This window comes from Microcebus murinus, chromosome 4, assembly GCF_040939455.1.
Source record: "Microcebus murinus isolate Inina chromosome 4, M.murinus_Inina_mat1.0, whole genome shotgun sequence".
NCBI lineage: Eukaryota > Metazoa > Chordata > Mammalia > Primates > Cheirogaleidae > Microcebus > Microcebus murinus.
This window is the reverse complement of record NC_134107.1, coordinates 90972290-90987845: the sequence shown is the minus strand read 5'-3', so window position 1 is coordinate 90987845 and position 15556 is coordinate 90972290. Positions and strand designations below refer to the sequence as shown.

Here is a 15556-nt window from a genome sequence, read left to right as displayed (position 1 = left end):
GACCCCGTCTCTACCAAAAATAGAAATAAATTAATTGACCAACTAAAAATATATATACAAAAAATTAGCCGGGCATGGTGGTGCATGCCTGTAGTCCCAGCTACTCGGGAGGCTGAGGCAGTAGGATCGCTGAGCCCCGGAGATTGAGGTTGCTGTGAGCCAGGCTGACGCCACGGCACTCACTCTAGCCTGGGCAACAAAGTGAGACTCTGTCTCAAAAAAAAAAAAAAGCTAATTGTGGTTCTCTTTATTCTGTGTATCACTTTGGTGAGAGCACAAAAAAAATTGCAGAACACTGTGCCACATGTTGTAGGTAAGGAATTGAGAAATGAATAGTTTTTTTGTGAAGGTGTTTTTCATGTGATATTTTATAAACATTAAAAAATCTCCATCTCTTAGCAAGGGATAGAGCTTTCACTGGGGAAAACATTTCAAAACACCTGTTCAGAGTAGCATTTCTCCTACAAGGAATCAATGTTCAGTATGAGCTAACTGCTGTGCTTGCTGTAAGGATCAAGTATCTAGGGTACTTATTTCTCCATAAATTGTTGGGTATTAAGGAATGAGGAACTACAGATTATTCCTAATAGCTTTGGATTATGGGCTGAGTTAGGGAGGGCATATACTTAGCAAATCCAGGATTCGGTCCCTAACTCTAAAGCAGCTTTATCTGAACCCCAAATCTTGTGACACTGAGTAGCATTACTGAACCAGTCTGTGTGGTAGGTAACCATTATCAAAATTTACCTCTTACCTGATGGGTGTCATCTGATAAGAAAGAAGACAAGTCATTTTAATCTCTTGGGATAATCATAGAAAATTGTAAGCCTGTACTCTTTATAACAGAATTCAAGTTTAGAAACAGATTCTTTGTTTTAAACCATGATGGTTCTTGACCCCAACCATTTATTTGGGTCATTTTCCCTAGTTTGGAGTTCTGGGAAAGAACCTTGAAAACCCTGTGTAATTCTGTGACATGAGATCTAAGGTGACCATCTGAGCAAAACACCAATGGCAATCATTTATTGTGTTTTGCATTTCCTGGGATTTATTGAAATTAGAATTCACTGTGATTATGTAGTCTTCTGGCCAGTATCAGGCATCTCTGCTTTTAATTTGGTTAATTTTATTTTCTCTAGAGAGGGAAAAGAGGCACAATTTAATCTTTGCCTCCACAGGCATATTAAAGCTCATGTGTTAATCTATTCTTATGCTACTACATTAAATGCCTTGTGTAAATGGAGAAATGGGCATGTGCCCAACTTCAATTTTTTTGCAACAGAAAGATCAGACTTCTGTATGGCATTGTTGGATTTCAGAGGCTCTCTGGTGTATCCGTAAATCTGAATGTTGCCTTTAATTTTTCCAATCTACATAACCATGTGATTCATGCTGCAAATGAAATCAGGAAGCAGTACAGTGTTGAAGCAGGAGTATTCTCCAATTCACTTGTCTTCCTGATCCTTGTGCTTTATTTCATGTGTCAGTGTTTACATAACGTATTGTATTTTCTGTGAAAAGAAAAATAAATCACGGCAGTTTGATTTTCCTTTTCTTAATGTGACATTTTCTCTTTTGCTTGTAAATCTTTGTTGGAAATGGAAACTGAAGGAGCTCAATTCCATCTGTCTTCCCTCCAGCCCTACCCCTCAGAGTATAGACCTGCCTTCTATAGGCCAAATAGTCCAGAATGTTCATCCTGAAAACTTGAGGGAGAAGAGTTTGGGAAAGCCAGGGAGGGTTATTTTTATTTTACCTATGGAAAAACCAAGCATAGTTGGAATTACTCAACGTTTGAACATTGTGCCTAAAAGAAATGAAGTTCCTGAATCCCTCTTAAGTTTTTGGATTGAGAATCTCTGGACTGTGAGAGTCTAATTTTCATAGAAATCCTGCACTAGTTATATCTAACATTTAGGCAGTTTACCCCCTTGTTGGAGTTGTCAAAAGGAACAAAACTTTAATGTTTTATTTTATTTTACTTTTTAGGAACAGGTGCTCATTATGTTGCCCAGGTTGGCCTGGAACTTCTGGGCTCAAGCAATCTTCATGCCTCAGCCTCCCTATATAGCTGAGACTATAGGCGCATGTGCACTGTGCCCAGCTGGAATAAAACTTTTTTTGTAAATGAATTCCTAACATCATTGCTGTACCTTGCACTTTATACCCAATAATTTCTAGTAGCCATCTGGTTTTGTACCATTGGTTATCATTTTTCTTCCTATAGGACCCAAAATTCCCTTGAAACTTGGTTTGATTTATTTCTCTCAAGTTGTTTTAGGGAATGATGTTTTTATTATAATAACATAATTCCAGGAGGGAGCAGTCTACAGCCTTAATTTCTTTTTTCTTATCTAGAATGTCATCCTTTTCTCTGTTTATTTGCTGCTTTTACTTTTAGGGCTGTCTCCCTCTTCTAAGAAGGAGACTCCTGTGATTACCTCCTTTTCTGAACCCTCTTGAGTACCTAGTGTCTTAACTAATGGCATAGAACCTTAGCATATAAACCTTGTAAACCTGTCTTCCAAGAATATTGTTGGCATGCTAGAGGCAAAGACCATGTCACACTCCTTTGTATTCCCAGTGCTCAACATGGTTCCCTGGACATTTGGATAGTGTACATGTTTAGTGACAATGAATAAAGAAAAGTAAAAAGAAACCTATAACTAACATATATACAGCAGTTGCTCTCAATTTGACATGGATTTTTAGACCACAGAAAATACAGCAAGTCCTAAGTCCTGTAGTACTCAAAGGGCAATGTGAAAGATATGAATGTTTATATTTTAGCAATTCTTCTGAAGTACACAGGCTTCTGCACAAAAGCAGATTCCTCCCATAGTTTCTAAAAAGAGAGAGGGTAGTTTTATTGACTATTTCTATCATTACTTGATTTTGGAGGGTCAGACATAGCCCAGGAGACCTTCTGACCCAATAGTTTGGGTCAGCAAACCTCTCCTTCCAGGAGGTGCTCGGGTCCTGTCAGCTGCATGACCTGCTAGGAAAAGGCAGTCTGACTACAAGATGACTTTGTGGTGATACACTCAGATTGAGTAATATTAAGTAGCAAGTGACATTTTAAAACTGAGGGCTGTTTTTGGCTCTCTTTTGCTGTGGAGTTCAGCATAGACCTGATGTCTAAGCACATTATAACTAACAAATTTGGTAAATGAAGTTAGGGAAATGGAATTGTAATGGCAAGGACAGACTGGGAATTTCCTGTTGTAACTTCACAGAATAAATAGTCTGTGTTTAAATTAATAATTGAGTTTAAATAGCATTTTACTTGAGTATGAGCTTTTTTTTATTTTTTATTTTTAAAGTGACTGTTCAGGCATTCTCATAAAATACTTCAAGGTGGTAGTATGACTTTTTGTTTGTTTTTGGTTTTGTCTCTAGTTTGTGGGCTTTTTCTGTCATTACATGCCTGGAGATAAAAGTATAAACCGGGAGACTTTTTGGTGGTCCTAACAGCCAAAAGATTGTGTGATTTAAGACAAACTTCTGACAAAGTTTCTTTTGCAGACCAACAACCATGGATTCCAGACATTACCTGCCTTTAGAAGTGCTCTCTTTGGCCTTCGTTGTCATGCGGAAACAGTATTTGGCAGTTGGCACCCTTAGCCTTTGATTCGTCATTTTAAATCACAAATCCCAAGTTGCCGAACAAGAAGGGTGTGTTTTTGGTTTGTTTGCTAGCTTCTTCAGCAGCACAGGACTAAATGCTGAAGAAATTGTTACCTATAAAGCAGCAATTCTCAAACAGAGCTACACGATGCAGTCATTTGGGGATCCTTTAAAAAATTGCCACTGTCTGTTTAACCCTTCAGGAATTCTGAGTTGGTAGCTCAGGATAGCCCCAGACATCATTATTTTTTTAAAAACTCTCTAGGCGACTTATCGGATACATAGCTAGAGTTAAACACCACTGCTCTTGATAAAGACTGAGAGGCAAACAATCACACCAAAGATCAAAGACTATTAAGCAGGCAAAATGTTTGCTGTCTTTTTCTAATTATGACCCTGGTACCCCTGGTTACCCAGGCCTTCAGCCAGGCCTCTTCCCCTCCATAGACCTTTTTCTCTGCTTACTTGGGCCTATCAAACTCACTTGCTGTATCTCCCATTCCCTTTGGGCCCGGCTTTCCAGGAAACGATTAACTAATATGGTACTGAAGTACACTAATGGATGTTAATAATTTACTGTAGTTCTCTTCCCATTGATTCATCTCAGTAAATTGAGTGATAACACATGTGGGGAAAAAAGAATAAATGACTATAATTTTGGCAATTTCAGACTTACTCAGTGCCATTTTATTGGTATATTTATTAGGTGGGAGGAGAAAATTTGAGCAGGCAGACCCAACCTTCAGGAAGAACCTGGTCTTCAATTCAGTGCTATTGCTTGGTACTGCTTGGCCTACTCAGGTAAGGACCTGTGTCTGTGTTGAGTAGGACAATGGAAAAAAAAGTGTGTGTGTGGGTACTAAGCCCTCCTGCTGCAGGACACACTGGGGGAGCCTGCTTTGTGTGTTTTAAAAAATATATTTAACTGTTTATTTGAGACAAGCAAAGTGAAGACCATACTTCACCTTTGTTATTCTACCTCTGTCTTCTGCAGACAGAGCCTCTCTGGAGTTGCTGCCACTACCTCAGCCATGAGAGCAAAGGTTAATCTCATTTTGAGAGAAATGGCCCGAAATGTACTCAGTCAACCAACAAGAAGACACCACGTACACTATTCAGGAGTTGGTCTCACCTCTTTCTTGTCTCCCTGTTAACAATATGTCTCTAAGCCTCTCTGATATTTCCTATAATGTGTTCCCATTTTTTTCTTGCCAGTGAAGTATTTGCAAAGATATGTAGAAAAGGAGGCTGGTTTTTCGGTGCTACATTTATAAAAGAATCTTAGGAATTTTTTTTAATTCAGCCTTTTCCTTGGGTCTTTTTCTATATTTGTGTTCTCACAGTCTTTGATTACTAGAGATAGTCTAGAAAATAGCACCAAAGTTTAAATTTGTTGCCATGTTTTTTTTTTTTCTTTCGTTCTTTTGGTTTTGTTTTACTCCCAAGTATCACTACCTCTGACAATTTAAGGCAACCTTATCTGCCATACCATTCTAGAGGCTTCCCTCATGCCCAGCAGAGGGCATCCTATTCTCACTAAACATTTCAGAGCTCCTGTCTCTCCAGCAGCTTTCAGTATTTGTTGTGTTCTTGGTGTAATTCCAGTGTACATTGAAATACCTTAGTTGCATTTCTTTGGAATTTTGCACTCTACTATTGCACCATATTGCACTCTACTATTACTATAATGCAAAAATTTCCTGGAAAAAACTATGTCCATAACTACCAGGGCATGACTTGTCCATCACAACAATGATTCCCTGATTGGTAGACGATTCACAAGTCAATTCTCAGTTGATTTCAGTTCTATTTGTCATGACTTTGATTGTATTCTTAGGTAATAAAAGATACGCGTTTGAGTGAGAAGAGGAAGCAGCTACTCTTAGGGGCAATTGCCCTTTGTCCATTTTCAATATTCTAAATATGTGCAAACCACATCACATGCACAGTTTGAACTTTACCTCTGCTAACTTATTGATATTGTCAAAGACAACCACCCCAAAATATGAAGGTCCAGGGTTCTACCCTTCAAATGCTAACAAATTATCCACAACACTGTAGCCCAAGGGACAGTAATAGCATTTAGCAGGGCCTGAGCCTTGTAAAGTAAAAGGCTTTAGAATGCCTTTGACTGCACTTGGGATGAAAAGCAAGCATTTGCAGAAGGAAGTATAATTTGCATTTTAAAAGTATAGGATAACCACCTAGGCAGATTTGAGCCTTAAGGAATAGACAAGGTACAGCCTATCAGATACAGAAGAGGATTCCCTTCTCCATATGTGTGACACCTGATACCCTCTTTTGAGCTCAGTCTCTGAAACTTGGGACTGTATGGATTTTGCATTGGTATCTTTTTCTGTTGGTTTTGTTTTGTTTTATATACCATCTACATTGTCAGATTTGCTTTGTGAGAAATAATATGAATAACAGCTAATGCTTATTAAGTATTTATTATAGGCCAGGAATGAATTGCTTTTTCTTCATAGTCCTTACAACAACCTTATGAGGTTGATAACTATTATTAACCTCTTTTTATAAATGGGAAAACTGAGGCTTGGAGATGTTATTAAGTGTCTTGCCCAAGGTCATCTGAATATAAAATTGTTGACCCGAGATTCAAACCTAAACAGTGACTTCAGAGCCTCTCTTTAAACCATGACCTTACATTCCCTATTTCATGACCTCTTTGAAGTCCACAGTCATTAACCTCCTTTTTTGGATGTTACGTTGGGGAATCTAGAAGGATTTTATCAGCAGAGATGAGAGCAGGATCTAGTTAAAGTTGTTTCACTTTTTTTTTTTTTTAATCACCTTTTTAATCTGCTTCCAGTAACCACAGCCTGGAGGTTGTCCTAGTAGAACAGAGTGTGCAGATAGTACATTCAGTCTTTGCAGGAGCTTTTCATGAACACTGTGGGCTCCCAGTTAATTTTAATCACATAGCTAGATCAGAGAGGGAGCTGATTTCCTGAAGTCCTAGAAGTTAGTGGAAATTCCGGTCTCTGATTACAGTCCCAGCTGGATTTCTGCCAGATGTGAATGGCGTGTCCAGGGGATCTTGGCCCTGGTCCTTTCTTACTCTTGTGACTTTTCTCCTGACAGTTCTTCTGCTGGGCAGATCAGAAAACAAAGTAGGAAAGAATACCATCTTCAAGGGGGACCACAGGCAAAAGCTTTCAGGGGAGCAGAAATATTTTAAATAAGCCTTGCTTTTGCTAAATCAAGCCTCTGTCTAGCTGGATCCTGGGGACAGTGTGCCCAGCTGCTGAAAGCTACTACTTATGTTGGCTAGGTCTAGTACAAGATATGGTGATAAGAGGCTTACAAAAATAAGAGAGAGGAAGGAAATCTGGACTCTATAGACCCTGTGGACATAGCAGGGCTAGACAGAGAATAACTGGGCAAAAGGAGCCTATTATACACACTTATGGATGCCACAGGAAAGGCCAGCCAGGAGGAGGCAGAGTACAGTTTGTTTCAATAGATAATAATCTCCATGGTTCAAAATTCAAAAAGCCTAAATGCAATGTGTTATCCTGGAGTGGGTCCTGCAACAGCAAAAGGACATTAATGGAAAAATTTGAATAAAATCTGGAGTTGAACAAATAGTAAAACAAAACAAACAAATGAACAAAAACAAAGCACAAATGCATATACTGTACATTTCAAAATATTTCCTTTCCATCTCTGTTCTCCAAGTACCCAGTTACCTTGCTAATGAACCAATGTTATTAGTTGTGAGCATCCTTCTAGAGATTTTTTAATACATATCCAAGTGCATGTGTGTGCATTATATTTTATACAAATGGTACGGTACTATTACACACTCCCTTGAAAATGGTATTCTTTCCTGCTTCCTTTTCTGTTCTGGCCCTTGCTTTAAAAAAATTTTTTTTAAGATAATTTTAATATTAGCCATTTGGAAACAATCTGTCATTTCTGAACATTTTCAGCTTTAAGTAAACCTGCAACTTTAATAACACTGTATACCTTGCTCTTTCACTTAACACTGTTAACAAAGGGTTTTTGTTGAGTGGTGTATAGCATCTGGCAAGATAACCAGGGGTTCTGTCCTGAGAGCATTAGAGCCCATTTGAGTCTCAGGACTCAAAGGCCTGAGACTTTTGAGAGAAGTCACCATGCCTGTTTGATCTTCAGGTTTGCCATAACTTAAAACCTACCCCTGTAGCTAGGGGAAGTACTAATTCTGACTGCTGTTCTTGGGGAATTGGGGGCCTACACACTTTGAGCAGAGATCTTCAGATATTTTCTTTTTGTGTTTGGCATGGGCACCAGATTCAGTGAGCCCTTGACAATAAATAATTCAACTTCTAATATTTGCATAGTGCTTTCCATTAACAAAGCACTTTACCAGATGGATCTCAACTCCTCACAACTCCGAGAGGTAAAACCTCTATTTTACCAGTGTAAAAAAATCTTCTGGAGTCAGGTCTTTTGGCTCTAAATCTTGTACTCCTTTCATTCTTTCACGCTGGTCCTCTCTGTTGCCAAAGCTCAATTGATTGGAATGTTTTCTTATCTGCTCCTACTTCCTCAGTAGATAATAATTCATCATGGCTAACATTTGAGGGCTGTCTTTTGCCAGGCACTAACTAAGTACATTGTATGAATTATTTAATCTTCTTGACAACCACATGAGTAAGCTTGGCAGCCCCACTCTGTAGATATAGAAACCAAAATTCAGAGAGGATAAGTTATTTGCCCAAAGTTACGCAGCTAGTAATTGGTAGAGGTGGGATTTCAATCTACACCTTCCTGACTCCAGGGAATACTGTCCTCTCTTAACCATTATATGCACTGTTCTGAACCAGAACTGACTGTCCTATTTCTTTGATTTGCTCTTCCCAAGAATTCAAGCAAAGTTTTGCTTTGGAAATCCAATACCTTCTTTTATATATAGTGAGAAGCTGTGGAATGGAGGTAGGGTATGAAGCAGAGGTTAGCAATAATCCCTGATCATGAGTTCTACAGCTGCTTCTGATTTACTATGTGACTTCAGGTAGAGCTTCTTTCTTTTTGTCAGAGTATTTTTTTTTTTTTTTTTGAGACAGAGTCTCGCTCTGTTGCCCGGGCTAGTGTGCCATGGCGTCAGCCTAGCTCACAGCAACCTCAAACTCCTGGGCTCAAGCGATCCTTCTGCCTCAGCCCCCCGAATAGCTGGGACTACAGGCATGCACCACCACGCCCGGCTAATTTTTTCTATTTTTAGTTGCCCAGCTAATTTTTTCTATTTTTCATAGAGATGGGGGTCTCATCTTGCTCAGGCTGGTCTCGAACCCCTGACCTCAAGCGATCCTCCCACCTTGGTCCCCCAGAGTGTTAGGATTGCAGGCATGACCCACCGTGCCTGGCCTGTCAGAGTATTCTTATCCATAAAAATGGGATTAAAAATTTGCCACAAAAAAAAAACCAGAGAAGGGAAAGAAGGCAAAAATATTGAGGTGAAATTGAGGGGAAAATATTTGAGTTCCACAGAATGATGACATTCTTTGCATAAATATAAATTTAAGATATCATTAACAGTATGGTGATAATTACTACTTTGTAATGAAATAAGTACAGACCTGGGAAGGGATTTACCAGGGTCATCTTGCTAAATAAAGATATTTGGAAAATGCCTCTGTGCACTTCGGGTTTTCTGTGCTGGGCCAACCACCGCTCTCCTGATGGCCCTTTCAGTGGGACCACAGTCTGGGTCTGCCCTGAGAGAACCACCGTCAGGTCTCCTGCACAGGCCTTCTCCCTGGCAGTGGGCTGACTTTGGGGCAGATCAGCACTTGAATAAGTGCCTACTTGTAAAGCTCTGGTCTGAGCTTAGTAAATGGGAGGCAAAGGGCCAGAATGATGGTCATGATGTCATTCAGACTTCCTCAGGACTACTCTTTTCTGATGCGACATTGAGAGCTGTTACAAACGGATCCCATCTGCCTGTACTTCCCTATATTCTTGACGCTTTGTCTTACAGGAACTGAGCAAGTCTAACCCAGTCTTCCCTTGATTCACACTGGATGAGTGAACTGTACGTGGGAGTCAGAACTCAGTGCTTTTATGCTGAGAATGTCACGTTGTTTCTAAGGGCTGCCTTAAATCCTCAGTCTAATCTCAGCTGTTGCCTCTGGCGTTCCCTGGTTATTAATTTCTTATGGTGTGTGTGGGAAGTGGAGAGAAGGCCTGAGGGAGCAATAGAGGGGAGAAGAGGATATGGAAATAGCTCAACGCCACAGAACTGTATTGCGAGTGCTTGGCTAATGTCCAGGAATCCAGCAAAAGAGGGATCACCCTTTTAATCTAGCAAAACCCACAGCCTACAGAGACAGAATTGCTTATCAATAAGCAGTTATAGCTGTCGTTTGCTTTCTCTGGACAGAGATGGCCTCCGAAGACTTTTCAGACTCTACCTGAGCAGACAGATGGTTGTTTATCGACATGGAAATTATTTTTCCAGATGAACTTTTCATATCAGTGACTTTCAAATGTCAATGCACATTAGAAACACCCAGTGGACACCATGAAATGTCTGGCCCCCTTCTTAGGGACTTTGATTCAGTAGGTCTGGGTTGGAGGCCAGGAATCTGCATTTTTAATTGGCAACTTGGATGATTCAGATAGTTAGCCTTAGAATTTGGCCCAGTTTTTGAAATAGCCTTTCTGCTGCTGTTTGAATCACTTTCTTTATTGAAGCATTTATTAGCATTTCCATGTTTATTACCTGTTTTATTCTCACAGCATCATAGTAACTAGATCAGGTACCAGAGATGATGGATGGTTAGCTCCATTTTATTGGGGTGAGGGGGTAAAAGGTGGGACTGAGGCATAGGGAGAGGTAGGTTATAATGAATCAGAAACAGTGATGGCCATTCCAGAATTGATGACTCTCAAACCAGGCAATTTTCTGGGGCCTATTTTCTCACCTTGTGATTTCATATTTAATCATAGTTATTCCTTAGATCTCCAATTCATTGTGCTTGGGTAAGCAAAGCATATTTGAGTTTTAAACAAAATAGTTTAGCATCAGTGTCCCAATTTTTGTTAGCATATTGAGGCTTTTCTGAGCTTAAGCTAATATCTAGATGATAATATGTATGGAACTGAATCCACTTCTCTTTGTCCTTGCTTCCTTTATCATTTCTGAAAACTTTTTACATAAAGTCTTCTCCATGATAATAGGAACTCCATCTGATCTTCTAACTGGTAAAGTACTAAATTAAGAACTGCTTCCCACTGCTCCACTTGACCAGAAAAAAAAAAAAAGAAAAAAAAGAAAAAAAAATAAAAACAAAAAAGAACTGCTTAGCCATTTCTCTCAAACTTGCGTAGTATATGGATCCATTTTTAAAGAAATAAAAAACACTGAAAACTCTCAATCAACTTAAATTATTTTTTATTACAGTGTTACTTAAATTTACAGTATAAATGATGAATATATGTTCTTTTATTTATAACTCTTAGCTAAAAAAATTTACAAATACAAATGAAATCACAAAACTAATACTATTCAAGTTAGTAAGGCTGTAGTAATTTAACATGACAAATGATGTATTTTGCTAAAACTAAATCATCCCTTATATTGTGATTATGGTATTGCCTGCTAAAGCTCAGCTGCTTTTGAGTTCAATATACCTATGTACCAAGTGGCCTATGATATATCAATTTTCTCACTACTTTTCTCTGTTAGAACTACTCAGTGCAGTCTCATGATGTCATTTGGCTTTCATTTTGTGCATGAAAGCTTCGTTTTCATTTTAAAACCACTTCTGTTCTTTTTTCATTATCCCCAAACAATAAAAGCAGCCCTGAAAGACACCTGCAAATGCAGATGTTGAAATTGTGTGGCAGTACTAAGTTAAAGCAGTCATTCAGATAATCCAGAATATGCTATGCAAACCTAAAAAAATAAACAAATGAAAACAAAATTAAAACCCTAAAGAATACATCCACCTAATTTGAGAAAAATTGTTCAGGTCTCTTGGGTCCCAAACGTTCATTACTACCAAAGGCTCTATTTACTGTGCTTACTTCCAAGAACCCCATGTTTTAAAAAAAATTGTCTCCTAAATTGCATTTATTAATAATTTTACATTTTTTATCAATCACACACATAGAATTACCATTTCAGAGTTTGGGATCATCATATGTAGTTATCATTCTAAGTTGCTTGAATTCCAGTCCTAAACAAACAAAAAGACAGGAAGGACCCATGCTGTCCTAAGCAGGATAAGTGAAAACTTTCCATTCAGTTTTGTAAGAAAGAACTCCCAGACCCTGACCTCCACCTCCTCGCACTGCTGCCTTTGAGGACTCTTGGAGGTCTAGGGAGGCCAGTGTAGGCTTTCTTGTACAAGCCAAGTACCCACTCCACCCAATTTGGAAGGATTAAAGCTTGTCCTAGTTTTGCTTCATTGTTGTACTTCTAGCATGCTAAAGAGCTAAAAAATAGGAGGAAGAAAATACAACAGAAGGCACCATTCCAGTACCAAACTGAAAAGAAACACAAAAACAAGAGAGCAGCATGTTTTTAACAGCTTGCGTGGAAAAAATATTGACTGGGGAGTTTGGACAGAGCTGTTCATTTTCTCTCACCGCCCGCGTTATTTGTCTTACGGCGCAAGAGCCAGATACGATTCTGGAGAACAGGCCCCAAGGAAGAAGTGGAGGGGCTCTGTGGAAGCATGAGGCAGAGCGGAGAATTTAGGGCTGGCGACCCAGTGGCTCGGGGTCAGGATGAAGCCAGGGGAGGTTCTAAATCCTTTTTCCTCGGGGCTTTGGGCATCCTCTTCAGCCGGCCTGTGTGCTAAGAGGGCGCAGCACGCCTCAGCCTGTTAGGTCCCCGGCCCGTTCAGACCACAACGAACAGGAGGAATCCCTGCCCCAGTTTGCTTCGGCTGGGGAAAGGACGCGGGGGTCCCATGAGCTTTCTCAGCCCACCCTCCTTGTGGAGTTTAGACCTACAACTCTTGCAGCGGGGTTCCGAAAGTATCCTCCTTAAGCGAGGCGGAGACGTAGCTCCCCCACCTCGGCGGAGCCCGCGCCCCGGCCTTAGCCCCGCCTCCCTGGGCGCGGGGCGGGGCCTGAGCGCGGGGCGGGGCCTGGGCGCAGAGCAGGCGGCGGCGACCAGCCGGAGGAGAAAGAACATGGCGGGCGCGGCGGGGCCCGGGGCCGGCCCAGCGGCAGCGGGCGGAGATGGAGACGATTCGCTGTACCCGATCGCGGTTTTAATCGACGAGCTCCGCAATGAGGACGTGCAGGTATTGGACTGAGGCCGGAGACTCGAGGCGGGCCCGGCCGGGCGCGTGGTAGGGGAGAGAGAAGGCCGGAGCCGCTGTGGGGGAGGCCCGGGGATTGAACGAGCCGAACTCGGAGCAGAAACTTGAAGGGGAGGCGAGAAAGACGCCTGAGGGGCTGTGGTGTCACGCCAGATCCTCCCCGGGACTTCTCCAGCGCCCCTCCTCCCGGTCCCCTGAGGCGTCGGCCCGGTGCCCCATCGGGCGTCTGAGAACCGGCTTCCCACCTGGGCGCCCCATCGGGGCGGCGCGGGCGGTCACGCCGGGTCCCTCCCTGGGCCGGCCGGGCAGTCCTGGTCGATGAGCCAGCGGGAGGAGCGCGGTGCCGGGCCGCGAGGGGCTTGGAGCGGGCTGTGGATCGCTGGGTGCCAAGGGACCCTTTTGCGGTGCAGCCCGGTGCCTTCCTCTCGGCCTGGAAACTGGCTGGGCTTGTTGGGTACAAATAGAGTGGGATGGCTTAATTAACCTAGATGGAGTCGGTGTATCAGCTCTGATGGAACTTTTCTTCGAAAAGGCAGGCGTTGTATTCAACCATTTGTATTCAACCTGCTTCACCACTGCCAAAGCTCTCGCTCTTGAAAATTATTTTACTTCCTGAGTTTTGTATTTCATTCATTTCTCTTCTAGGCCCTTTTAAGTGTTTCTCCTAGGAAATCTTCCTCTGGCTGATGAGGCAGAGTTACACTGCTCCTGAAGTCCTTATGAGGTTCCTTATGAATAAAATCTAAATGAAAGTTTGTTCTTTGTAAGAAGGATATCATTATTATGTCATTATTGCACCTTTTGTCTTTTGGTCTAAATTGCAGCCATTTCTTTACTTTTTTCTTTCTACTTTCTTTTTCAAAGCTCCGTCTCAACAGTATTAAGAAATTATCAACAATTGCTCTAGCACTTGGAGTAGAAAGGACGAGAACTGAACTGCTGCCATTCCTCACAGGTTTGTGGACCTTTGTTTAAAGAAAGGCGGGGACGTTCCATTTTCCAGTGTCTTTCAAAACTTTGTTGTTTAGAGTTTGTTACTGACAGTATCATTAAGTACTACACTGAGCCAGGTGCTTTCTGTGTAAAAGAAACAGAAGCATATTGTAAGGTTGTGACCAGATATATTTAAACATTAACTGTTTAGCTAATGGGAAAGTAATTGATATGGGAGTATGAATTTCTAATTCAGACTGTAAAAGAGATCCAGGAAGACTCTTGATTGAGGAGAAGAAAGAAAATGCTGTTAGGGTTCTGACTGGGCCATCTTACTGGCTACCTACTGAGTCTATTCCTAGTTTTGTGTGAGTGCCCGGCTCTGGGCCAGCTATACGTGTGATGAGTTGATGAGTATTTGGTTGATGTCATTTCCAGATACAATTTATGATGAAGATGAGGTACTGTTAGCCCTTGCTGAGCAGCTGGGAAATTTCACTGGCCTGGTGGGAGGTCCTGACTTTGCCCACTGTCTGCTGGTGAGTATTTGAATGTGCTTACCCTCCTCTTAGAATTTTTGCAGTATAAATGATACATTGTTTGGTGATAGGCACACAGCAGCATTTTTTATGCAGACCTCTTTATGGGCAGATAGTCATAATGTTAGCCATTGACAGAACAAGTAATATAGGTTCTTTAGACTCTTATTTGTCCAGCTATGAATAAAAGAACTTCTTCCACTTTTTCTGCCTCTGTAGACTTACTAATTTAGAGGTGGGGAGAAAAAGGATTTGATAGTTTTTATGTTTTTTTTTTTTTTTTTTTTACCCCCCTGAAGTTGGAAGTCTTAATTCTCATTGGAGAATGTCTTATCATTAATTGTTAGCATAAGCTTTGCTTCAGACTTTTTGAGTTTGATGAGTTCAGTTCAATTTAGTTGACATTTATTGAGAGTCTACTATATCAGGCAAATTATAAATTAACAATGTTAATGTTAAAGAAGACTAATCAATGGTGAATGGAATGAGGTCTCTGTCTTTGTGTGTCAACAAATAATTGCAGTTTTTTTAAATGGAAAAATACAAGCACCTATAAAGTACTCAAATGTTAGAGAGGTGAAAGATTAACTCAGGGTGTTCAGGAGAGACCTCTTTTTTTTTTTTTTTTTTTTTTTTTTTTGAGACAGAGTCTCGCTTTGTTGCCCAGGCTAGAGTGAGTGCCGTGGCGTCAGCCTAGCTCACAGCAACCTCAAACTCCTGGGCTCGAGTGATCCTTCTGCCTCAGCCTCCCGGGTAGCTGGGACTACAGGCATGTGCCACCATGCCCGGCTAATTTTTTTATATATATATCAGTTGGCCAATTAATTTCTTTCTATTTATAGTAGAGACGGGGTCTCGCTCTTGCTCAGGCTGGTTTTGAACTCCTGACCTTGAGCAATCCGCCCGCCTCGGCCTCCCAAGAGCTAGGATTACAGGCGTGAGCCACAGCGCCCGGCCAGGAGAGACCTCTTGAGAGATGTTGTCTGAATTAGATTTTAAAGGATAACTGGGAATTCAGTAGTTGGACAAGGTAGGGATATCTGCTTTAGGTCTTTAAAATACTGTTTGTGTGATGCTGACTCTTGTGATTCATATCTCTACCTCTGACTTTTCCATGGAACTCCATAGATAGATAGATACAGATGTATAGAGATAGATTTAGATATATATATA

General features: G+C 41.0%; 1 protein-coding gene across 4 annotated transcripts in view; it reads left to right on the top strand.

Moving 5' to 3' along the window:
• Positions 1-12719: 12719 nt before the first annotated feature.
• The window catches only part of PPP2R1B (protein phosphatase 2 scaffold subunit Abeta), a 37294-nt gene continuing 34457 nt past the window's right edge, over positions 12720-15556 (top strand). For 2 of the 4 annotated variants that reach the window (XM_012749556.2, XM_012749555.3), the window contains exons 1-3: positions 12720-12893; positions 13776-13866; positions 14283-14383. In XM_012749556.2, coding sequence (XP_012605010.1) covers positions 12780-12893; positions 13776-13866; positions 14283-14383 — 306 coding nt within the window. In that variant the 5' untranslated portion in view covers positions 12720-12779. The remainder of the gene's footprint in view (positions 12894-13775; positions 13867-14282; positions 14384-15556) is intronic. The other 2 variants (XM_076002502.1, XM_012749558.2) reach the window with 1 other exon arrangement.